General features: G+C 40.5%; 1 protein-coding gene across 1 annotated transcript; it reads left to right on the top strand.

The window, feature by feature from the left end:
- The first annotated feature begins 11,892 nt into the window (after positions 1 to 11,892).
- On the top strand, positions 11,893 to 24,532 carry nudt4b (nudix (nucleoside diphosphate linked moiety X)-type motif 4b). Its single transcript, XM_032589801.1, has 5 exons — positions 11,893 to 12,335; positions 18,571 to 18,681; positions 20,418 to 20,462; positions 20,624 to 20,711; positions 21,063 to 24,532. Exons 1-5 carry the CDS (start codon positions 12,240 to 12,242, stop codon positions 21,281 to 21,283), a joined length of 561 nt encoding a protein of 186 aa, XP_032445692.1. The 5' UTR covers positions 11,893 to 12,239; the 3' UTR covers positions 21,284 to 24,532.
- Positions 24,533 to 24,609: the final 77 nt, after the last annotated feature.

Genomic DNA, 24,609 nt, shown 5'->3' with positions numbered 1-24,609 from the left:
AACCATGATGGGAATGCAACAAACACGTGGCAGAATGTATTCTGGTCAGGTAAGACCACATTTATTTTCTTTTTATGCAAGTTTACTGTTCATCTTCTCTTAACTACAACCAGTGAAATACTAAGCAAATAACACTGATTTGGAATATATCAAGCTTCAAGCTTACCTTTTGCTATCAAGGTTGGTTTACAAGCAGGAAAATGGATGTGTGTTGTAATCCTTTCGGGTTATTTCTTCCTGAGGCCACCAGGGGGCACTGCAGGCAGAAAAAAAAAACCCTAGAATCAATCACTGCTCGTCAAAAAGTATACAAACAAGGTGAGTTATTAAAATTGCCATTGATTCCTTCAGTGTAGACTTTTACACACGATCTGATTAAAATTAAGTCTTTCTATTTTCGGAGTTTAAATCTATTCCTCTGTGAAAGGTGACTTTTCTGGTGACCAGTCCTCTGTTTAAAAGGAGCTCAGTGTTTTATGGTCATGCTTTGGTTTATATGGCAACAGTGAGTCATTGAGGCTCGATCTTTGGGTGGAAGTGCAGGAAACGATTCTCCCGTCACTATCTGCAGTAATCTGAGAAAACATTAACCAGCCTGTGAGGCCACTGCCTCTGCAAAGGGCTTTGTTGTTGCAGCTTTGTTGTTGCGGCGGTCAGCCACAGCTCAGCAAAGTGATATTTCCTACAGTTAGTCAGTCCCTGACGCACGACCTTAGATATATCTGGAAAACTATAAACGGGAAACATGTAATTACTGACCACAAGTACATGTTTTTGTATTACAGGTCAATACAGATTCTGTCAACTGTGTTTAGATTGTTTGTTTTTTTTTACTCAAAACAGAAATAGGCCAACTTTAAATGCTAGTATTTAGTTGAATTATGTTAATTCGAACTGAGCAAAGGTTATGCAATGAAGCTGGTCGATTTAGAAAAGGGAATTTTCCGTTAAATCCTATTATACCTATAAAACACATCAAATTTAAAAATAATTTAATAGATAAAACAGAGATTTCCTTGTGGGTCAGGTCAGTTAGGTTCAAAATATTAACAGGGAAAATATCCTAATAAAAAAATAAAATAAAATCACAACAAACTACAAGCAACTTTACATACAAAGGATGAAAAGGCACCTCACGGATACCGTTAAGTACGGTGGAATATCTGTGATGCTGTGGGCTTGTTCCACCTGAAAAGGTTCTGAAAACCTTAAAATGTCGAAACTTAAAATCCCGTTGTAAACTTTGGAGAGGACACAGAATTATGGACAACTTTGAAGAATTTATTCAACGATTTTTACTAGATGTATTAAGGATGGAGGATGATTTAGGTGGGGCAAAAAAACAAAAAAAAAGATTTAGTAATTTCAGCTTTAAAGGGTTCCTATCAAAACTTTACTTGTTACTAACTTTTTATACTGACATTATTAGGTTTGCACGTTTTTCCTGATGTTTTTATGAAGACCCGCCTCCAACGATCCAGAGTGAGGATCCTAAACATAGGCCTTCTCCTCTGACACAGCGGATCGTCTCTTTGCTGACTGCAGGTAAAAACATTCCCGTCACATTCTGCCGCTGATGAACTGTCAGGTGACGCCGGATTTGCTGGGCGCACCTGATGTAAACCCGCTGGTTGCTGGGGAATATGAGGGAGCTCCTCTGACCAGAGAGGATATCTGCTATCTGTTATGAAACCTAATGGTTTTATATAACCTTCAGACCTTTTTTTTTTATCTCCTTCATATTCCTTGTGTTTTTCATCAACACTATTTTCTTAACTTTTCATTCCCCTTTCTCGTCCTCTTCCCTGTCCCACTGCAGATAAACCAGAGGGGCACTGCAGTCCGATCCTTCTCACCTCACCTCACCTCACCCGCTCCCCTCGTTACATAACCACCCTAATTATCCTCCCATGCGTAAAACCAAAATTCAGCAAGCCAAAAGGGAATCCCTTGTGGAGGCTGCAGCAGGTACCCCATGCTCTCATTATTTGAAGAGATTTAGGGTTACACAAGACAGCTGCAGTGGGATATTACTGCAGGCAGTGATTTTTTTCCAGTTAGTTTTGATCCATCCTTTCACTCTGCTGACCTGTTCCTTTGAAGTCTCCAAGTCTTTAACCTCTTGATGCTGCTGCTACTGCTGTATGTTTTTTTTTTTTACTTGCCCATAAAAAAACAGCTGCAGCACGCCTTAGTGTTTGAGGCATCCTGGTAAAATGTATAAAGGAAGGTTCTACGCATGTTAAAGCAGGCATCACGCACAAAAAAAACAAACCCTAGTCCTTACAAGTGAAAAACAAAACAAAAGAAATCACTATAACTTCCTGACATATTTAGCAAGAGTATATTTAGTAAGAGTAAAACCAAACAAGATCCACGTAGAAAAATAAAGCCGTATACATGCAACTTTGTGTTTGTGTGTGGAACGTAGTAAGAGGTGTTCCTCGTCTGCGCCCGAGTTTTTCATCAGTAGCAAGAACAGGCTGTCCTGAGCCATCTTTCTACTTCGCTCTCTAACAACACTGCAGACAAGGACACAAGAGCCAATTTATGTGTGTGTGCGTGCGTGCGTGCGTGCGTGCGTGTGTGAGTGTGTGCCTTTAAATTCTTGCCAAATCCCCTGGATGCTGTTGGACTTTAGCAGAGAATTTACACAAGTTGTCAGTACTTTGCTACTATGATTAAATGGCGGCTTGACCTTGTATGAATTTCCCCTGTTCAAACGTAAACAAGCAAATGGCTTTGATGTTGAAGACGATTGATTTGAATACATTTTGCCAGGATCTAACGCTATAAAATCACTTGGAGTGCAAACGCGTAAAGCAGAAGAACAAAAAGATGGATTTCGAATGTTTTAACAGATAAAAGCTTAAAAAGTGTGACCTCTATTTGCATTCAGCCATCTTTATGTGGTGCAACCTGCTGCTTTCAGGCGTCATCTGTGTGTGCTTGATGCTCGGTTTATATCCAGATGGTCTGTGAAGGAGGTTTTGTTAGAGAACATTAAAGGACAAATAGCATCATGCAGACCGATGAGGAACAAATTCACAGGCCTTGAACACAGCCAGTAGCTGAAGCTGGAGAGAAAACCATGGGAAGTCATTTTGAACATATGAATTTTTTTTTTTGCCTTTAAACAAACCACTGTGCATGGCAGGAAATGTACAATTCACATAACCCATTAAGAGGCACGGTGGCGGCAGAATCATGCCATGATAGAGGCTGAGAAAGACTTACAACTGGGGCAAAAGTTTACTTCTTAACAGGTTAATAACAATTAAAAAGCCAGAATTACATCTGTTGTTTAGATAAAAGCATATACATGTGTCAGAATGGCCTAGTTAAAGTCCCGCCGTAAATTCAGTTGAGAATCTGTTGGTCTACTATCACATAAGATGCCATTATAATATAATGAAGCCTGTGGTTCAGAGTAAATTATTGTCTTGTTTTTTCAGTTTGTTTCCATGTTGTTTGTTACAAATAATGGTGGATTCATGCTGTGCTGTTTTTTTAATGTCTTTAAAAGGGCTTGACGTCGGTTTACACCACGTACTGTATTGTGGAGTAATCCAGTTGGAACATGGGTCTTGACACACACACACACACACACACGCCCACCCCCACAAACACAAAACACTGCAAACACACACAGCCAGCGGTCCGGCAGTCGTCTCGTGCTGCCGTGTTTAATGTAAATAATTAACAGCTTCCATTCAGTGTCTCTGACCGGGAGCCACGATAACCACCAGCCGATGCGTAAACAAACCCACCACGACTCTGTGTTCCTGCTTCCTAGGGAGTCGTGCTCACGGTGCTGATCGGCAGCCTGTCCAGCAGCGAGTCGCCGTTTTGTCGATTAGTTTCCTTGGCAAGTTTGAGGTTTGAACGGGATAACGAGTACGGAGGCACAAAGCTGAAGTTGTCGATTTCCAGAGCAAATTCCAACTTTTCTGTAGCTTTCTCCAATCTCTGATTGGATTATTAAAACAAACCTTACTCTGACTGCATGTTATCAAGTGTTAGTCTTGCTGACGTGTCCCAGACAGGTCGACACATGACCTTTGATGCTTCACATGAAGCGATAAGTTGATGAGTGGGGGGGGGGGGGGTTGCAGGATTTATTAACGTGTAAATGATCATTCAGAGTGACAATTTAATCATTCTGCAATTATGCCAAGTTTAATCTATGATGCTCCTGTTCTGTAATTAAGTAATTCAATAAAAAGGCTTTTGCTGGCTGCAGCTAAATTGTATCTGAATCTGTGTCAGAGATGTGGAAGGTCCAACAGGACGATGTAGAAATGTCTGAGTAGAGTTACATCGTATATTAACTCGCTCCCCTTCTAAGTGTTTTGAGGATAAAGTGTTCACAAGATGTGTTGGAGTTGCAGCTATTTACCCCCTTAACAAATTCTTCTTTTTTAAAAAAAAATGAACATTTGTCAAGCCTAAGTATTTCAAATCAACAATCAATGAAACTCTGTTTAAAAATATTCCAGTTCTGGTTCCTCAGTTCACATTTCTTGGGTATCATCAAGACTGTTTTTGGTAAATGTGAGACAAGTCTTTGTGTCCTTTTGGTCAGAAGTGGATTTTTTTTTTTTAAGGCTACTTCATGCTGCCAGACAGGTTCTGTTTAGTGGATCCAACTATATTTTCACACAGATACAGGAAAGTTTGGATAGCTTTTAACCCTTAGTGGATAATATCACAGTTTGAAAATTGCCACTTATGATTGTGTTGAGTTGACATTTGTGTGACGATCTGAAAAACAGAGGAAAGATATACATTTTTCACAGCCACATCTGCCTTGGTGACGCAAGATGTAAAAAGAACTACAAAATGTCTGCCAGTTGTTGCTAGAAGAATTTTTTGACCTTGACCATCTTAGCAAACAATCATAAATCTCCAACTTTACTGTGCTTTCAAACACAACAATCCTTATAACAAAAAAGCACTGAGCAGAAAAACAGTTGCAACGTAGGTGTCAACAAGCACAAAGAACATGAGTCAGGATTTCTTTTCACAGGAAGATGATGTTACTTGAGTTGCAGGAGTAGAGTCTCCTCCGGTCCTCCTCTGTCATCCTCCCCTCCTCCCTCCCTTCATCTTTTTCTCTGTCTGTATTCAGGTCACTGTTTCTTGCATAACAACTCATTCATAAAACAGCACCACACCTCGGGGAAGGGACGTGGAAAAGAGACTCCAGACGTTTAGAAAATGTCGACGCGAGGAGAATTTTTGCTGCAGCATGAATGGTCGTCATGCCGTTCCAGGAGGCAATTCATGTGCTGCAGCTGTCAAGAAACCAAAATCTGGACAGCTTGGAAGAGGTGTGGCACTTTATTAAAAAAAAAAAGAAAAAAGAATGATATTCTAAGAGTATCTGTTTTGGGTTGAGAAAATGTTTCATAAATACTGTTGCTACGCCGTTACTGAGCAGGTTCTGGCTTACAAGTCAAAATTTATTCCAGTAACTGATCGCATAAAACATAACGAAAGAGACAAACTTGCTAATTCAGTCCTGCACCAATACGAATTCAGCTCATGATAAAATGTTACTTATTAAAAAGTTTGCTATTGAATCTGAGGCTCTTGCAATCTCTCTCCTATTGGGCCAGTGGACAGGAAGGAGACGCAGAAGAAAAACAGAGAGCAAGTGGTACCTTCGATGGGAAAGAGAAACAGGAAGCACAGAAATACAGTGACAGCAACAGCTACATCAATAACTCTAAAAAAGAAAAACACACAGCTAAGATCAGATGCATGACGTCAGCCGTCCTTTCTAAGAGAATATAAGGTTAATGGCAGCAAAAGTACCGTTAATGGCAAAGTCCAGTAAGAAGATGATGCTAAACACTGAAGCACTGAACCAGGGGTGCTTTCAATGATAAAACAAAACCTCCATTCAAGAAAGAAAGCTAAACACAAAGGCACTATTTTAGGGGTATTGTCTTTAAGTGAAAAACTGCAATTAAAATTCATCTGAGGCTTTCTGTCATCAAATGTTACGTTATTTACACTTTGGTCAATAACTTTGTTACTGTTGGAGACAGGAGCACTTCATTTATCATTAGAACCTGATGCAGTCCATTGAACCCGGCGGTCGTGTTGTCATGACGGAGTCCGTTTTTTTTTTACCAAACCTTATTTCATATTTGTCTCCATTTAAATACTTTAAATGGAGAGTTTTTGCTGAGACAATATTAGCATTTCTGTCCATAGATTGAATCTAATCTAAAAACCAAAATATTTTTCTCCCCAAACCTGTTCCAACCTTTAAACCGAATAGTTTGATCGATTCTGATGGAATGATTGCGATTGTGTCGCGCCACAATTTGGCCTGAGACCAAAAGAAACGTGGAAGAGCCTCAATCAAGTTTTTTTTTTTCCCATCTATGAAAACCAGCAGCATTAAAGGGAATAAATGATGCTGTATGTCTCAAAGGTCAACATGTTTACACTCATCATTTATGTATGATATGATATTGATATACTTTCCAATGCATTTGCACGCATGCATGCTAGTAAATTTGTTGTTTTTTTTCTTCCTCGGCAGCATTTGTTATATTCAACCTTTAGTTGTCAGCCATGTTCACAGACTGGTGCCGTTGTTGGGCGACTGCTGGACACCAGACAATGTGACCAGCCCGAGTCGCCATCCTGCCTTTCAATTGCACTAAGTAAAGCCTGCTACGACAGCTCGGCCCGTTTTGCACTCATTAGGGATGTGCACAAAATATGGCAGACGTTAATGTTTGATCGAGCGAAACGCATGCGGCCGGAGGGATTTCACGTGAACTGCGAGCTGCCGGTTCTGTTTTCCCGCCTTTGCACCTGCGAGGGCAAAACAAGGCCTGTCAGGTCACTCATTACTGCGACTAATTTTAGCTAAGAGTTTGTTGGCATATCATGATGTTCCAAAGCCTGATTCTAGGTTTTTTTTTGTGTGCGTGTGTGTCACCAGAAGACCTTTATTTGCACTCAACACATGTTTACCAAAAAGATGTGCTTAAGGTATCCTCGCCTACTCGGTAGAAAAAGCCCTTAACTTTTACTCGCTTTTTAAACTCTGTTGAGCTTTAACACTTTAAACTGAGAGCATGAGCTCGTCGTGGAAATGTACTAATGCTTGACATCAGTATCCATAACTGAATGCGAAAAAAAAAAAAGAACAATATGGCAAAACGTAAGGTGCAGAGCTTAATGAGATTGGACCTAATGCTTGGAAAAGTGAAGCGAGTTAGAAAGCGTTAAAAATACTACATTTCTTAAAATGTTTTCATTTATTTGGACGTCAAGTTAAACTTTTAACGGAGCTGCATGGCAGGTTGCGGATCCTAAAGTGGGACAAATATTTTTGCCCACATGATAGAGCAGGTTTACTGGGTTTACAATTGAGATGACGGCAATACTTGTGTTCTAAGAAAAACGCAAAATGTCATTTTAGAAAAACGTGACACGTTGCAATAAATGTTTCAGAAACACTGGAGACCAAAGATGTTTCTTTACTTGCCATTGTTTTGACGTCTTACTCCTTTGATGTTCCCCAGGATTTACTTTATTATTTAAAAACCTCCAGCTTGGTGGTCTTAAAGGAAACCATGGAGAATCTTAATTAAAAGACCTGTGTGTCGTCACCGCTGCTGTGTGGGTTTGTTTCAGACAACGCTCCCACACCCGATCGCACCGTCTGGCTTTGTTAATGCTCCTTAAACCTCAGCCTCCCCATGATTACACAGTGCCAGTGTTTTTGTTCTCAAACAGACAAAGGCATCTTTTTATCAGCAGCTAACAATGGTATTACACAGTTCCCCCCCACCCCCCAAAAAAAAAACTTTATTTAAAAGATGTCGTATATTCATTTATTTTTTTATATAGGACGCCCAATTAAGCAAATCTGCTGTCCAGAAAGAAAACACCTGATCTGTTCACTCTGAGAAATTCATCTACAGTAACGTTTCTTCCCACTGAGCCAGGATTATCCACAGCTATCATTATGATAGATCTCAGTGTGTGGCAACAAGTGGCCATCAGATCTCACAACACATTATTATCAGTGATCCATCACCAGCAGCTTCACCTCTTCTGAATCTCAGCGTACAGTGCCATGCTAACACATTCGTGCCCTTTAAGCTTTCTGCCCTGTTGTCGCATCATAGCCACACATTTCAGAGTGTTGCATTTTATGCGATGGATCAAACCAAAAGGGGATACATGCTTTTTAAAGCAGCCCTCTTTTACTCTCACGCCACTTAATAAACCCCCAGAGGATCTTCAGAAGGTGGTGGAGACCAAAAAGTAGCAAAGAACAGGAAGGAATGTTTGGTAATTTATCAGCTGCCAGAAATGACGGGATGCTCTCGGCTCTCGGCTGCCGGCTTAGCGGAAAAAACAACTTTACTCGAGTCATAAACCATTTAAAAGAAGACTCATCGTCTGTGTCTAATATCTGACGACGGGTCAGGTCTATTTCGGCAGCCTTCACAAGCCATCAGAAGTTCACTTCGTCACCGGCTGAGTTTCACCCTCCTCCGAGAACAGTCGTCCAGTTTCCCAAATCCTCCCCGCCCCCCAACTTTGGTTGAAATTGAACATTTATGAAGAAGGATGAGTTTGTAAACCGAAGTGTTGATGAGAGCAGAGATCGGATTTATATTTAAAGCTTGTCCAACGTCCAAGAACTTAGAGTTAGGAGGTGCTCAATTATTCTGAGTAATTTATGTTGGGGTGGGACATTTTGTAGCTGTGATTTCTGCTTTATGATGCCCTCACATGGCTCCTGCTCGGTGTTGAGGTCAAAGAAGAGACTTATGGCTCAGCTAATCAGCTCAGGATTTTACTACTCAGAGTTGGCTACCAAGATCAGTAGATCACGGGCGAACGAACAAGGAGATTAGACTCTTAAGTGTGGGAGCTCGAACAGCTGTGTGTGTGTGTGTGTGTGTGTGTTTTGTGCTCCTTGTGCGGACGGGCCTGTGATGTTTGACATTTGTCAGACAGACGTCGTCTGACGGCTGTGACAAAGTCGAAGCTGACGTTCACCCCCTCCATCTGTCGAAACAGCTTGAGGAAACCGGATCCTCTGCCCCCCACCTTCATACCTCGGTTAAAAGAGGAACTCCTTGCTGCTCTCCTTTGCCATGAGGGAAGATGGTGATAAGCTGATTTAAGTATATGATGACAGCTTTATTTTCCCCACTGGCGGATGTTTATCAGATTATGCCATCTGTTGTTATATTTGCGGATAGGATTGAGTTCAGCAGGTTAAATTCTAATTTTAGCCTCTGACGGAGCGCGTATTATAAATCACATTGCAATGGTTATACGGCTTTATTCCAAATAGCCCCTCTCGATGGGAAAGTTTTTCATCAAACCACGTCACAGTACAAAACGAGCTGTCGGTACGCTTTTAGCGATTACATCAGCTTGGAAGCAATAAGTAGTTAGGTCTCTCAGCAAAACTGTTTTGTTTTGCATCCATGTTTCGTGTGTACAGGTGAAATAAAAGAGGATTTTATTTTAGTCATGAAGAGTTGGTCCTGTGACACCTTGCGGTGAGCTCATCAGTCACTTCTGCAATCCCAAAACCACTTCCGCTGATTTCCAGTAAGCAGCAGGTTTTAGTGTAAGAGGTTCCTGGATAAAGCCTGGACGCTTTATTGCTCAAAACTTTTAAAACGCACGCTTCATCCAAGGAGAAACTTTTCGAGAAATCCAACCTTTAATTCTACTACATTTATTTAGTGGCAAAAAAGACCAAAAATCTTGTGTTGATTTGGTAATATGCTTTGATCCCTGTGGTGGTAAAAATCCAAACGATGACCTATTTTCATTTTTCTGGGAGAATCGGCCAGGTTTTCATTTAAGCTGACCTCATTTTAGTTTGATTCTCTGAATCATTTTCAGCTACATTTCGCTTCAAGAAAGATCGAATGTCACTTGATTGCTTTTAATAATCATGTCCCTTGGTTATGTGGAGGAGCCTACATTGATTTGACCTCATTAATTACCATGTTTTCATCACTCAAAGATCCTTTACCAGTGAAGGAGGGCGCTGCAGAACTGTGCGAAAGATATTGCCCTCGATTTTTATTGTGCCGTCAGCACACGAGCACATATACTCTACAATTTGATTATCTGCCACGGTTACAAATGAGATCTGGCTAACAATGTCAGCTGATTAGCTATAGCTTCTCATTGTGCATTAGCAGTTTTTTTTTTTTTAAACTCCACCTGTTTATAGTATAACATTTTTATGAGTTTGACTTTAAGTGCAGTGGGAGTGGTGCTGATTCACATTGACAAAGAAACAGTTTTGCAACAGAGACCCGCAGTTTGTTTTTTCTTTTACAAACGTTGTAGAACTTTGGACCATGAGTTTAAAATGATTGAGCAAACACTTCTTCCCATTTCTGGACTCCACTCCTTTAGTTAAAAAGAAGAACGCATCATTAAAAGGTCAAAAAGTGACCAAAGTAATGACATGGAAAACAATGGAAGGAGGGAGTCACTGATTTGTTTCCCAATACATCAGACTGAGCGTAAAGCACCCGATCTGGTGCTTTGACCAAATAATCAACTTGATGGCTTTACACGTGAGTGACCGTGTATGAAAATGTAATATAAATCATGTTAAGCAAACACAAATCCTCAGAATGTTGCGTTGGTGTGCACGTTTATGAAAAAGTAGAACCTGAAAAGTGGAACTTGCAGAAGTGAAATGATAAAACTGCAGTAAAACAGACATAGCCGGGTGATTGGTAATAAATAAATGGGGCTGGACTTTATGTGGAGGTTTGGAAGTGACTGACACGTGGTTTGATCGGCCTTTTGTGCAGATGCTTTGCAAATTTGGAAATCCAGGGCTGGAAAATCCAGGACTGAGCATTATATCGGATCCAGACTTCTACCAATATAAGGATTTGTTTTCACAAAAGCCAAAGTTCAGTTGTTATTCCTTCCTGGGACAGAGCCGTCATGCAGCTTAACCATCCAAGCCAAAGCTGTTGGGGAATATTTATTTCTGCACAGTCATCTAAATTATCCAAACACAAAAGTGATAGCTTTTGTAGACTTTACTTTATAAATCACTGGTTTAGAAAAAAAATCAATTGGTAAAAAAAAAAAAAGGTTTTCTCCCCCTCTTTCATATGTTTTTAATGACTTAATCTCATGACATCTAAATAAGTTATTTAAGATGTTCTAAGTATCCTAGCTGTGGTTTGGTTCATCGTAAAGCCGTCAGTTTCATAAATACTGATCTATTTTTGTTTTACGAGGTATATGCTTCTCACTGACATCAACAGGAGCACTCTGTTTTGTATAACACTTTTGCAGGGGCTGACTATGTTCCATATGCTGTATAACTACAGCATATGGTGTAACTGTTAGACAAGCAAAAAGAACAAAAAGAAGTATTTTAACCCAGAATGTTACAAAAGTAACAATACCCCTTAAAATTCTTCACATTTTTTATATTACAACCAGTCACTCCAGTGTAATTTGTTTGGATTTTCCGCGTTGGACCGACACAAAGTGGAGTGAATTGTGAAGCAAAAGTTTTTACTAATAAAACATTTCTTTCTGTAGTAAACATTGTTTATACATCCATGTTGGAACAATATTACACACTGAAAGTAGAATGTAAATAAACCTGAGCAACATGAGATATACAAAAAGTAAAAACTCCTAAATGCATCTTTGGACCTTTTTGTCCCCACCGGAGACTGCACACGCCGTCAGCCACAGGTCATCATGTGAACTGCTCCTGCTGCACTGCTAGAACATGTCAGCGTTGTTTTGAGCAGCAGATTGGCCCCGCCCACTGACAGGCGCTCAGCCAATGAGCTCCTCGCCTCCCCAGAGCTCCTGTATCTACGGATCCAGAGGAGGGCCAAGAAGGTGTAGCCTTCATAAGATGTGTCCCTGTGGGAACTTACACATTTACCGCTGGCTGGAGCTCTTTGAGCTTTATCTTTTTTGACGGGAGTATTTTTTATTTTTTCGTTTTGGAGGGTAAGCTGAATCACAGGGTTGTACGACTGGGACATCTCTTGCATATATACCTCGTCACCCAGCTGATGACAGATCATCTTGGACCTTGGATGCAAAGGCAAGCGGCGATGCGTTGGCACCGCTGTTAACTCTTTGGACACAAACTGAGCTGAAGCTTGTTTTGTTTTTGTTTGCTGGTTTCTATCTTCAAGAAGGGCAGAGGAAATCTGGAATCCACAATAATGAAGCTGAAGCCGAACCAGACCAGGACGTACGACGGAGAGGGTTTTAAGAAAAGAGCGGCGTGTCTGTGCTTCAAGAATGAACGGGAGGAGGAGGTACGAGACCCCGCAGCGGGATAATCTGTTACATTTTCAGCGGGTGTGTTGTGAATCTCCGGCCTGGCTCATTCAGGGTGCGCGGTCACAGATACAAACTAGCCAAATCCGTTTATTCCACATATTGGCTTTCATTTTTGGTTTCACTTTTGCGGTATTTGTGTCTGTTTGTGTTCCGTAACGCCTCGACTTGAGCCTGCTCTGTCGCCACCGCTGCTGGTGCGCCCGGGGCCAGCCAGTTTGGGCTAGTTTGAGGAGTACGACGTTGAGAAAAAGGCGCCGACGTCAAGTCATGTATTTAAACGACTGAACAAATGACTTGATTCTTGCAAAATAAAATCCCCAAGTTGAAGTGCACTTTTGAAAGTACGATATTACAAACGTAAAGCTTTTATTTTGAAGGTTACCATTTGACACATCCTGCTAGCTGTCTGCTAGCTTGAGGGAAGTAGAGGACCGCGAGGGCGAGGCTTTCGGTGTTTTAAAGCAGTTTATCGTCCCGCATTTAGTTAAGGGACAAGTACATGAGCCATGGATCTTTTTTCTAAATCTAGAAATCAAATATAGCTTCATGCAATAACTCTAAAGTTGCGTTTGCATCTATGACGGAGAGGTAGTCATTTATGAAAGCCGCTGCATCCCGCCGGCCTTCAGCAATCAGCTGCGTAACAGGCATGTTCACAAGTTCTTAAAGGGACAGTAACATATAAAAACAGATATTACAGTAATATTCTCTCTCCAAAAAAAAACACAATAAAACAAACTAATAAAAATGTAAAATATAATGTCTGTTTTGGCTAATCACACCATGGATTTCTTGCTTATGAAAGCTTTTTGGCATTGGGAAGTTACAGAAATTCTTGTTTTGATAAATCTTTATTAAAGTTAGACTGATCTAATTTGGCTCTAATCAAAAAAAGCAGTGAAATAGTCTTTTGTTTCATGATATGTGGAATATACAGATCATTAAAACAAGCTTGCTAGATGTTTTGTTATGTGGTGTCCGGAGTGTTATTAAATATACCAGAATAGTGATGAAAGTTTTGTCTGACATTAGTAGGAAATATTAAAAAGACAAAATGCGCCCACCTCAAACTGATAAAGGATGACTTTCAATCGGGTTCTACATGTTTTTAAGAGATTGCAGAGAAAAACAATAAAAATCAAGACATGTTTTTGACATGCATGACTATTTTTTATAAAGAAGAAAAGCAACACAACGTAAATTAACTGTACTAAAATACAGGTGATCTAATATTTCCTTTGCTTCCTTCACTGTTTTGTCTCCTGTGTGTTTTGTTTTTGGTAACCCTGAGATTCACATTCATGACTTGTTCTTTAAATTTGTCAGTCATATTCACGTCCATATGCCAAACCCATATCCTGCATATTCCCGTTGGTGTAATTTTAGCCCATGGCATAAACAAAGTTTTACACCTTGTGCAGTTATTGGTGTCGGCAGAGGGGCGGCCACTGCCTGGACGTTCCAGTGTTTGGCTTTACAACACTGCCAGCTTCTGTGTAACCACACATGCTCACAGCCTGCATCTCTGCTTGAATCTGCAAGTGTGAATGTAAGGTTGAAATTTGTTGGATAAATCAGTCAAGACATCTGGATACAGTATGTGTTTGTGCATTCATGGAGCAGCTTTAGACTTTCTGCAACACCTTCTATCTGCACTCCCACCCAGCTTTTCTTAGAACATACAAATTCATGGAACAGCTTTAGACTTGCTGCAACACCTTCTATCTGCACTCCCACCCAGCTTTTCTTAGAACATACAAAGCGCCTTGTTTTTATCTTTTTCTCCAAATTTCGAACAATGTTTACCTGGAAGGAACTTCAGAGAAGACTTGTTACAACCCAAGCATTTCTCAGAATTGTCGGGTTATGACAGACATGGGTACTCGTGCAATCGTTTGGACGGTACAGTAAGAGAACCAGCAGGATGCTTTGATTGTAACCGAGCTTTGCGTCCGATATCCGGTTTCCTTAAACTCACGACGCAATCAATTCTTCTCAGACACATGACACCTGGCTGTTGTTTAATCGGAGCTGCGCACGCTGTCGGGTGGTTTTGTTATGGAGAGGAAAAGGAGAAAGTGGAGCCCCTAGGTCACGATACCCTGTGACAGTAAATGAGCAAACCAATAACAAGTTGGACAATGCAGAAGGACAGCAGTGACAGCTTAATTGCATGAAGCCTCTGTTATTATTTTATGTTGTAACTACCCAGCGTTGGGTGAAAGAAAGCCTTTTTACTATTTCAGGGTTTCTCCAGAGTATTATAAGCCTGGCGGGCCACCAGGCTTTACTTGTGCCCCCACCAGGCTAAGCATTGCTTATTTATTTATTAAGTTTTTAAATGTTTGCATTTTTTAAGAAGTGTTCAGGTGTTAATCTTCCAATCTTTCAATAACACATAATTATCAAGTGATATTTTCAAATTTCTGGTCAACATTAAACATTTCTTAACTCGAAAACACGACAGGCCGTGTTTTTGAATGACTGCTCTAGCATCCAATCAAGTTTTCTGGGGGAAACCTTGCTATTTGTTTTATACTGTCCATTTTTAGAAAACTAAATTAATGTTTTCTGAGGTTTTCCAAATAGACGATGCAAGCTATATGTCGATCTGCAGCTGACTAACCTGTAAAGTGATATTCATGAAATGTTTTCAGTGAAACTGACAATAACAGTCTACATCAGAAGGTGCTCTGTGTTTCTTTATAGGACTTGTCTATAGCAGCCTCGTACAAAAAAAAAACCCAGCGAGAAAGAATTTCCATTTGTTGTTGTCACCACAGGTTCCAATTAATAATGTTTAAAACCTCCTGAAACTGTCCATAATGTTGGGATTCGGTAGCAAAATCCTCAGAATGGAGAGCTGTTCACTGACCAGAGAAAAAAAATTACATTTTTCAGTTTCAAACCGCTTGATCACTGGTCTCTGCTGTTTTGAAACTCATCTGATTTCAGTTTTTCTGTTTTTCTTTCTTTTTGTGAAGCATTTTAAAAGGCTGTAGCTTCGCGTTTAATCTCATCAGCGAACAGTAAATGGCATCTGTCCCAATTTAAGGTTGAATGTAACTCCCACGTTCCTGCATTTAAAATTATATAATTACAACTTTTTCATTGAAATAATAGAGTTGTATCTTGGTAAACTGAAGGTAATCATTCAACAGATGGATGTCTTACCCTTATTATGACAACCAAATTACAACCTAGAGGGTGAATGCTGCAGCAGGTTGTTAATAAAGTCATGCTGGGACAATTAAAAGGACATAATCAGTGTTTCCTCCCACGTTTAATGTAACCTGAAACATTTATTATGTGCATTAGTGACTTTACTCCCATTTTAGCAGCTCCGATTTTGCACTTCCCATCAGTCCCTCCTCTTGGTGCCGTGCCCGCTCTCGCATTCAGAGCATCCTTTAATCGACAGCTACCAAGCGTGCCTCTTTAGGGAGAAGCAGGACGTGTTTATGTCCGCCGGAGTATCCGTGCCGGTTGTCCGTTTTAGGCGATGTCCTCGCCTAGGTTTAATCATATATTCAGTTATTCTCTTACTCCAAAGAAGGATTTAAATCATGTTCAGATCATCTGGCTCGTCAGTCTTTTGATGAAATGTCGTCATTCAACACCGCAGCAGCGCTTCCTCTGAGGTTTTTCCTTCATCCTTACCCTCTTTATGAATGCATGTGGAGCTGCGGTAAGGTTTCAGCTGTCAGCTGACTGTTGACCCTGCTCTCATCATGATGCCAGTTATTTTGTTTTTGCACTTGGGCCCACTTTAAACCGCTGCCTGTGTAGTGTGAGCCACTGCTGCTTGGGAAAGCGCCGAGAAAGATAAATTCATTCTCTGGTAAAACAGTTTTGCTGCATGATAAGTTTTTTTTAAATGCACATTGACTTAAAAAAAAATAAATAAATAAAGCCTGAATAAATCCTGTGCTGCTGACCGATCCGACTCCCTCTCTGGTGACAACAAAAAGATAAAAATGGAGCAAGCAGAGCAGAAATCTCTTTTGTCCCCGCTGCCACCGGAAGCCGTCCGGCTCTTGTTTTGTATACATCCCCGCTGTCGGCTTGGAGCACGTCCCCTTTAAGCCCCGCTGGCTGCAGGCCGGCAGACTAACACTGTTGGACAGATAGGAATGAAAGAAAAAAAAAAATTTTAATCGTGACACAGCTAAGCCAATAAAGAACCTGAAGATCCAGTAATGAAAAAGAAGCTCTAGGCTCCTGAGGGGATGTTTAGGCAGTCTGGGAAAGAATAGAAAATGACTGACTTTCCATGTCCTGGTAAATAATGAAAACTGTCTCCTGTCATATAAACTTAAGACGGCACTTTACAAAAAAACTCTGACATTTTGAACCCTTCCACATTTGCTCCCTTAACAACTTCTTACTTTTTGGGATTTTAATGTCTGGTGAAACAAACCGGTGGGATGGTTGTGAAGCAGAGAGAACATTAATGTCTTTGTTTTTTTGACAAATAGAAACCGGAAAAGCATGGAGTGCATTTCTGTTCACGCCTTCTATCTGGGGGAGCTGAAGAAATCAGGCGGAGGAATCTGTCAATGGGACAAGCATTAGTCATAGAAGTCAGAGAGAACAAAGCTATTGTTGAAAGCGAACCTGTTTGTAGCTCACAGCAAGCTCTGGATGACATCCACAATCATATCATCCTTGTCGGATGAGGCCAAAATTATAGTTTTCGTCCAACTTGCAAACAGGCATATGTAGTAGAAAACTGCAAATGCCTGTAGAAACCACTGTGAAACATGGAGGTGGCAGCATCATGCTGTTGGGATGTTTTAAAAAAAGGGGACCCTGGAAGGAAATGTGCTGCAGAATGGGGGGGGGGGGGGAACGAACTAGAGACTGTGGTAGTGTAGCAACCTTTAACATACAGGACAGCTTTGATCAAAGTTTGAAATACTTCTAGATTTGTGGCTGTAATGTGGCAAAATGTCGACTTTGCAAATCACCCAACCATCCATATTCTCCATCTGTTTGCCAATCATTTATACATTTGTCCTTCTTTAAGTGTGTTTTGTGCAGCTTTTATTTTAAAGATTAGCCTTGATGGAAATGTATGTTTAAATGAATTGAGAGCATTTGAGTTTAAGCTTTAAAAACCTACCTGAGACCTACAGAAAATGTGCTAACCTCTGACCGGAATGGCTTCGGATTTGGACGTGAAGTTTACGTTTGCCCCTTACACTTCTCACCTCCCTGAGAAGACGTCATCTCCTGCTGTCAGCGGAAAACCATTTCTTCCTCTAGCCTGTCCTCTAGCGTAAATTAGAGAAGAGTTGCACCTATACCACAGCTTTTATTGTTTTTGTTTTTATTTTTTCAACCCATTCCTCTGCTTCACCCTAACCCCTAACATTCTTCTTGCGACACCGAGGCCGGTGTCTGAGTTGGGCTTTTGCTGCTGCACGTGCCGGAGGCAGCTTACGGTCGGGTTTTGGCCCCCGATTCCACCCCTGAGAGGAGCCTCATCCGAGGGCCTCCTGTGACTGCTGCCACAATCCCATTAGAGAATGTAAGGGAAGCTATGCGAAATCCCTGTTTGGATTAAGTGACAGCCTGACTCCTGCGGCAGATTACTGCCGATCAGCAGCTCGGTGGAGGTGGATTTCACCATCTGCTGCTCAAGCTGTTTCCGTCATCGACATACATTCACGCTCACTGATGTGAATTATATCTTATTAAGAGTTGATCCAACTTGAAGCGCTTTGTCTTCTTGAAACTTCTACTTCCTCCCCTGGTTTTTCTTAGTTAATACAACTTCTAGCGATGTTGGGTGCTGATATTTTGCCACCCAAGCCCCCCTGTGGAAACATCGGCCGCGTTGACGATGGAGCAAATGTGACGATGTTGACAGCAGATTCTCTCATGTCTTGTTTTGATTCCTAAGACGGATCCTGCCACCAAACCTGCACAGGCGGATCTGATCCATTCGGATCGGTGAACACTGCAACAGTGGTGTAATTCGAGCCTTTAACAAGGCCTCACGGGGGGAACGCTGAGAATATCTTCGGTTTAGCTGACTTTGATCTGTGAGGAGCATCTCGGTTGTGTGTCGTTTCTGTTTTATTGCAAAAACGGCTGAAAATGTAGGTTATGTTGCGTCGGTTTGTACTTAAATGAAATGGAGGTATTAAAAAAAAAAAAGATAAATGTATCGCGGTTAATCAACATGTTTTTTGTTTTCGTCAGGTTCTGCTGGTCAGCAGCAGTCGGCACCCGGATCAGTGGATCGTTCCCGGAGGAGGGATGGAGCCCGAGGAGGAGCCCTGGGGCGCGGCGGTGCGAGAAGTCTTCGAGGAGGTCAGTAAATCTGTGGCCTCGTTTTTAATATCGCGGGGATTCGTGGTATGAGAAATTACAAAGCCGGCCTCAGAGTTCCTGCTAGATGGTTGTACACAGCTCTGTGTTTGAAAACAAAGCACCCGCTACATTTAATCAGAAGGAAAGTGGCCTGGCGAAGATGTAAAAGTTTTAAAAATCCCGCTTTAAGATATTGTATACGTTTGTTTTGTTTGTTGTCACCTTTTCCGGACTATAAAATAAATGAAAGTGAGAGAAGTAATTAGTATTTTACTTAGTAGATTTTAGGAACTTCCTTAACTTCATGTAGCATAAATGTGATTGGACCTATTTCTCTTGTAAATGAAAAGGACAAAAAGAACCTAAAATATCTGTGTAGATTGGTGTTTTGTAGCTGTTATGCACTGTTGTCTTTCCCATTTTGAAGCGTGTCTAAAAGACACTGGCCTTTTTACTGTATATCATGTTTACATCTCAGAGAAACCGAAGGTCATAAATTATGAGTTAAAAGTACCCTGCTTCTCTAATGAACTTTATAAAAGTAAAATATAAATTAATAGGAATGGTTGGGGTTGCAGAGGTTATTGATAAAACATATATATTTTTTAATATTCTCCCTAAAATGAACTACATTTTTATTGTTAGGTTATGCTTTTGCAATAAAAAGTAAGTTTCTTAAGAGTTTTTTTTTATTCATATTTATTAAATGTGCAGGGATCTGTGCTAAAACTGGAGACCTTTTTTTCTTCTTCTTTTTTTCACACACATTTCGAGTCGGAGGCCAGGTTTTGTCTCGAGTGTATTGCAAATTAAACAAATGTGATCCAAAGCTTAAGTCTCTCGGTTACCTTTTGCGTACTTTGGTTGATATACCCAGTGAGGGGAGCTGATATGTTTGGAAGCGTGACACACCCTGACGAAACGGTTTCCAAGCGGCTATGGCGACAGCAGCTCGGTCACTCGGGGGTCGCCCGGCGTTTCTGAGGTGTCGCTGTTTGGGAACCACTTGTTCTCTGCTGCGTCAGCCGTCTAAAATTGGCTACGAAGACCCCCGTGTGGCCTCGGTCGCCGGATGTCAAGCATGCTGAATAGCGGGCAGGGCACATGTCCTGTGTCCTGCCCGCGATTTGATACGTGTCAAGTACATCTTGGCTATTAAATGACCGTCATGGAAGATATAATGGCCTTCCTGCAATAAGGAGACAGCAGGGGTTTTACCAAGGCGATAAGACACTAGAAATGATAAATGTGGCTTTTATTGTGTAATGGACTCTATGTGGAACCCTCATTTAACATTGTGTATGGTCCTTTAGACATTATGGCCCCTGAAAAGGGATGAGGGACTGGAGCCACAACAAACACAGCCTGTGTGTTTGCAAAAGTATCCATCCATTTTTAAAATATATTTTCTGATGTCATAGCCTCAAATTTGAAGTTTTTATGTGACAGACTAACACACGGTTGTAAATGATGATGTTTAAAGGACAATGATCCATGGTTTTCAGTCTTTCACATAAACGAGAAATGACAAAAGGGGTTAAAATAAGATTCAGTCAGTTTTATGTGTTAATCCTATACAGAATTTCTATTGTTTTGACAAAAAATCAAAAATAATACTGGAGTGCTGCCCTTTTTTTCTTTTGTCGTGACTGATTTTTGTGGAGAGGCGGCTCACACCACACCCAGAGGGAATCTGTCTCTTCAGCTGAAAGTAAAACCTTTCGTTTGTTCCCCAGGCCGGCGTGAAGGGCAAACTGGGACGCCTTCTCGGCGTGTTCGAGGTAAGCTTCTTCTATATTTGTGAGACGAACAACCAAATAAATAATGCAGCACTTTTTAGATAACGAAAGGATCCTAATCTGCTTCTATTTACGCAATAAACTCGGCGCTAGTCCTAAAACTTATGCATCGTTGTCTATTTGTTTTTTCCTGTAACATAAAGCAAAACCAGGACCGGAAGCACCGGACGTACGTTTATGTTTTGACTGTGACGGAGACGCTGGAGGCCTGGGAGGACTCGGTTAACATAGGTACAGCTTTCCTTATGCAACATACACAGCATGGCTTTTATTTATGTGGAGGCCTCTCTGCTGATTGGAGACTGAATGGGGAATACAGTGATAACAGGTGACTGCAAATCTAGGCCATGGATCTCAGCTGCAGCTGCAGTAAACCACTGTCGTCAGAGCTGCAGATGGCAGCATCGGCGTGTCCAGAGAACACCTTCTACCTGCGTTACGGTGTTCTTTGTAGGAATAGAAGTCCAATTCTAGTGTACGCATCAGAACTGAAATATCTATCAAGTTTTTACTTATTGCAGCTCAGTTTCTTTTTTCTGTTTAGCCTCCCAACATATTTATGTCCTCTGTCTCCATCTGCAGGCCGGAAGCGGGAGTGGTTCACCGTGGACGACGCCATCAAAGTGCTGCAGAGCCACAAACCCGTTCACGCCGAGTACCTGCGGAGGCTCCAGCTCAGCTGCTCCCCCACCAACGGGAACTCCATCCTCCCGAGCCCGCCTCCGAACGACAACTACCCTCACTACAGCACCACCACCGGCGCCCCCTCGACGGGCAGCGTGCTGGGCTCCTCCTGCAGATAGGACCTCACCGCGCCGCCGCCTCGCCTGTCCCGACTCGGGACAGTTCACAGGAAGTCTGTACAGTCTCTTGCATGAAATCTAAAAGACTCCTCAGAGCCTCGGCTCGCCTGTATTTATTATTTCTTCCCCTCGCTTCAAGACTGACCAAAGCTGCTGCCAGGACTGTGATGGAAGACTGAAACGTCTCTGATGCTGGCAAGATTCAGACTGCAGCGTTGGGGAGGGGAAAAAAAAAACCAAGGATGGCTGGACACTGCTGGTGTGAATGAACTTTAACTATGGGATGCCTTATTGAAACTTTGTACGAATGTTTTGATTCACTAACCGTCGCGGTTACCTTTTTAGCGGCGACGTGCGGGCTGTGGGAAAAAATACAAATGAAAAGAGTAGCTGGCTGCAGCAGCACATCGGTGTGCAGAATGTTTCCATGGTAATGTCATCAACGCGCGATGGTAACGGTAAATATATTACACATGAATATTTATTAAAAAGAAAACACCTTCAAGTTCAAAAATCCCTTTGTTTCACTTTGTGTAAACTTTTTCTTCTTTTTTTTTTTTTTTTTTTACAGTTGTATAATGATATAAAGATAAAATAGCTATTAAATCTGCTTTCCTGCACTGCTTTTCAAAAGTAAATGAAGTTTAAAATGTACTTTGGGGAAAAAAAAGCTTAAGTTTTCAATACGTTCTACCTCAGTATACTTAAACTGGACACGACCATCCTGTTCGGTGACCTCTTCTGACGCAATGCTACTAATTAAAGTTCAGCCTGCGGCGTCACCTAACTAGCGTGTGCACACCATCTTCTGTCTGAAGTGTTAAATCCAGCAGACTGCAGCTCTGGTGGATTTATCTGAACTGATATTTCTAGATATCAAAGTAGAGATGCACTGATCAGTTAGTTGGCCAGAGATCAAAATCTGATTCTATTTTTTTTTTTCTTCTGTGGTGAAATACCAACATATAAGACTTTTTTTTTTATCAAAAGCATCAAAACTAAAATCAGCCCCTATATTTGTTCGGTAAGCACACCACTAGGATTTCATTTGATTATTTTTCTATGTCTGGATAAGAATGGAAATAATGTTCTAAGTTAGTTCCTTGTTGCAATTTTTTTTTTTTTGAAAGAATCTGAATTTCTTAAAAACAAATATTAGTCGTCTATTTAAATAAACATTTTTGCATTTACATCAAATACTGAGATTCTGCTCAAGATGGAAAAGCTGTCATTTCACAACTTTGTTTTTTTTTCTTTTTTTTACTAGACCTGCTGTCATTTTGATTTAAACAGAGTAATCAAAGCATTTTTTAATTTTTTTTTTTACTAACAAAATTCATCAGAAATGATATTGTCTATTAAGGAATCTCTATTTATTGTTCAACAGTTGAGCTTGTATTTGACAAGTGGAGATGTTGTATAGATTGTAAAACGAGAACTAAATTAGATTTGGATTCCAGAAAAGCTGAAATTTCCCTTTAACACCCTGAGAGGAGAATCAGAAGCCAACTTAGGCACCGGATAGTTTATTGCTGCTGTTAGGAAACGTAACAACAAATTTCTTCCTAATTTGTTGTATTCCTTTAAGAAAAGAAAAAAAAATCTAAATCTGTGTCTGTAGTGGCCAGGAAATGTCTGATGGGTGCATCTCTATATAAAACATTAGGACTTGTTTGAAATATCTTGAACGTGTTTCTCTGCTCTTTCTGCAAACGTCAATGTTTTTCCTCATACTTCAAAGCAGTCTGATAAAGTGATCCAGTAAAAAAGATGGATCTCCCTGTATTTGATTACTGATTTGTTTTTTCAAAATATCATTAGTTTCGAACAAAAGAAAAGATTCTACATATAAAAATTAAAGAAATGCTAACCCTCACATGATACCCTGAACTTAATTTCCCATGACATTGTTTGCCACCATAACTTTTTTTGGGGTTTTTTGTACGTTTCTGGGGGGTAAATGGAAATTTACTGCCCCTCAGCCAGGATGTTTTTGCGAGTCAGCATTTACAATAATCGTGTTATTCCGCTAAACGCATTGGAAATGGAGGGGAGGAGCAATAATCCCGGAAAGGTTCCTGCAGTCCAAATGCACCTATGGTTTGTGAAAATGCTTTCACAATGTCAAATCCAGATTTATTATGAATTTTCTGCAAGATGTAAATTGAAAACGGATTGAAAATCAAGAGAAAATATAACCTGTATGAAAATTGCCTCCCTACCTTTTACTTCGACAGCTGAATGAACACTCGATGTGTGTAAATAACTTTAAGAGGCATTGTAAAATGTGTTTTTAACCTGTACCTCTTTAATATTTTCTATATTTTTTAAAATGATGCACAAACAGGACGTGTACAGTGTGGGATGTTTATGATGTGAAGGCTTTGGAAAAGGAGAGTAGTGTCTCATTCATGAGAAAACACAAGGTTATTTTTAATTTGAGGACTTGTTTGATTTGATTTGATTTTTTCATTCACTCAAACACCTGCAGAGCCTGAATATACAATAGGAAGTCCCATCTTAGGTTGAGGCAAAAATTACTCTTTTTAAAATAAAAAAACGTAGAAACATTTTTTGAGAAATTTCAAAAAATACTACAACCTGAAATGTGTTTCCGTTTCCAACACTGGCAGACCAGACCGTTTAGTACGGTTAACTTTGGACTTGTTTTCCAGACTTTTTCTTTCTTTTATGATCACTTTGTTCCTTCTTCATCACATAATCTTATCTTTGTAAACATCACCCAGGTCGTCTGAGCTGTCATAAAGCTTCGGCTTCACCTACTGCTGTCTGTCCGCGCGCGCGCGTGTGTGTGTGTGTGTGTGTGTACATATGTATTACAAGGGGTGTATTTAAAATTAGTTGTGCCAAATGTCCAAATTTGTGCTATACTAGGAAAAAAAAATCATCTATATGTTGAAAATTAGATAAGGTCCAATCATGAGTTTCTACAAAGTATTTAAAATGTTTTATGAAGGTTTATTTCTTAAAGACAAATTTTATATATATATATATACCATCTAATTGGTGGTTTAATTCTGCCTGAAACGAGTCGGCTGCGTGTGCCGAAACGCCGTTGAATGTTTAAAGTCTTAGCCAGTTTCCATCTGCTCTTATTCTCCTGTTGACAAGCTTTTAATCAAGGCAAGTGAAAGTGTTCTTACTGTTTATCGTGACGTTGCGCGAAGCTCGATGCGAAAGTGATCTGGGCTGGAAGGAAGAGATTGCATTAAAGGAAGAGCAACTGAACTCCAACTGTTGAGTATTTGTTCGTTTTTGGAAGTCGTGTTGTGATATTAAACACTTAAAATCACTTTTAAAAAAAG

The sequence above is a fragment of the Xiphophorus hellerii genome, chromosome 17 (genome assembly GCF_003331165.1).
Source record: "Xiphophorus hellerii strain 12219 chromosome 17, Xiphophorus_hellerii-4.1, whole genome shotgun sequence".
In the NCBI taxonomy this organism is placed as follows: domain Eukaryota; kingdom Metazoa; phylum Chordata; class Actinopteri; order Cyprinodontiformes; family Poeciliidae; genus Xiphophorus; species Xiphophorus hellerii.
This window is presented reverse-complemented; position numbering and strand designations above follow the sequence as displayed.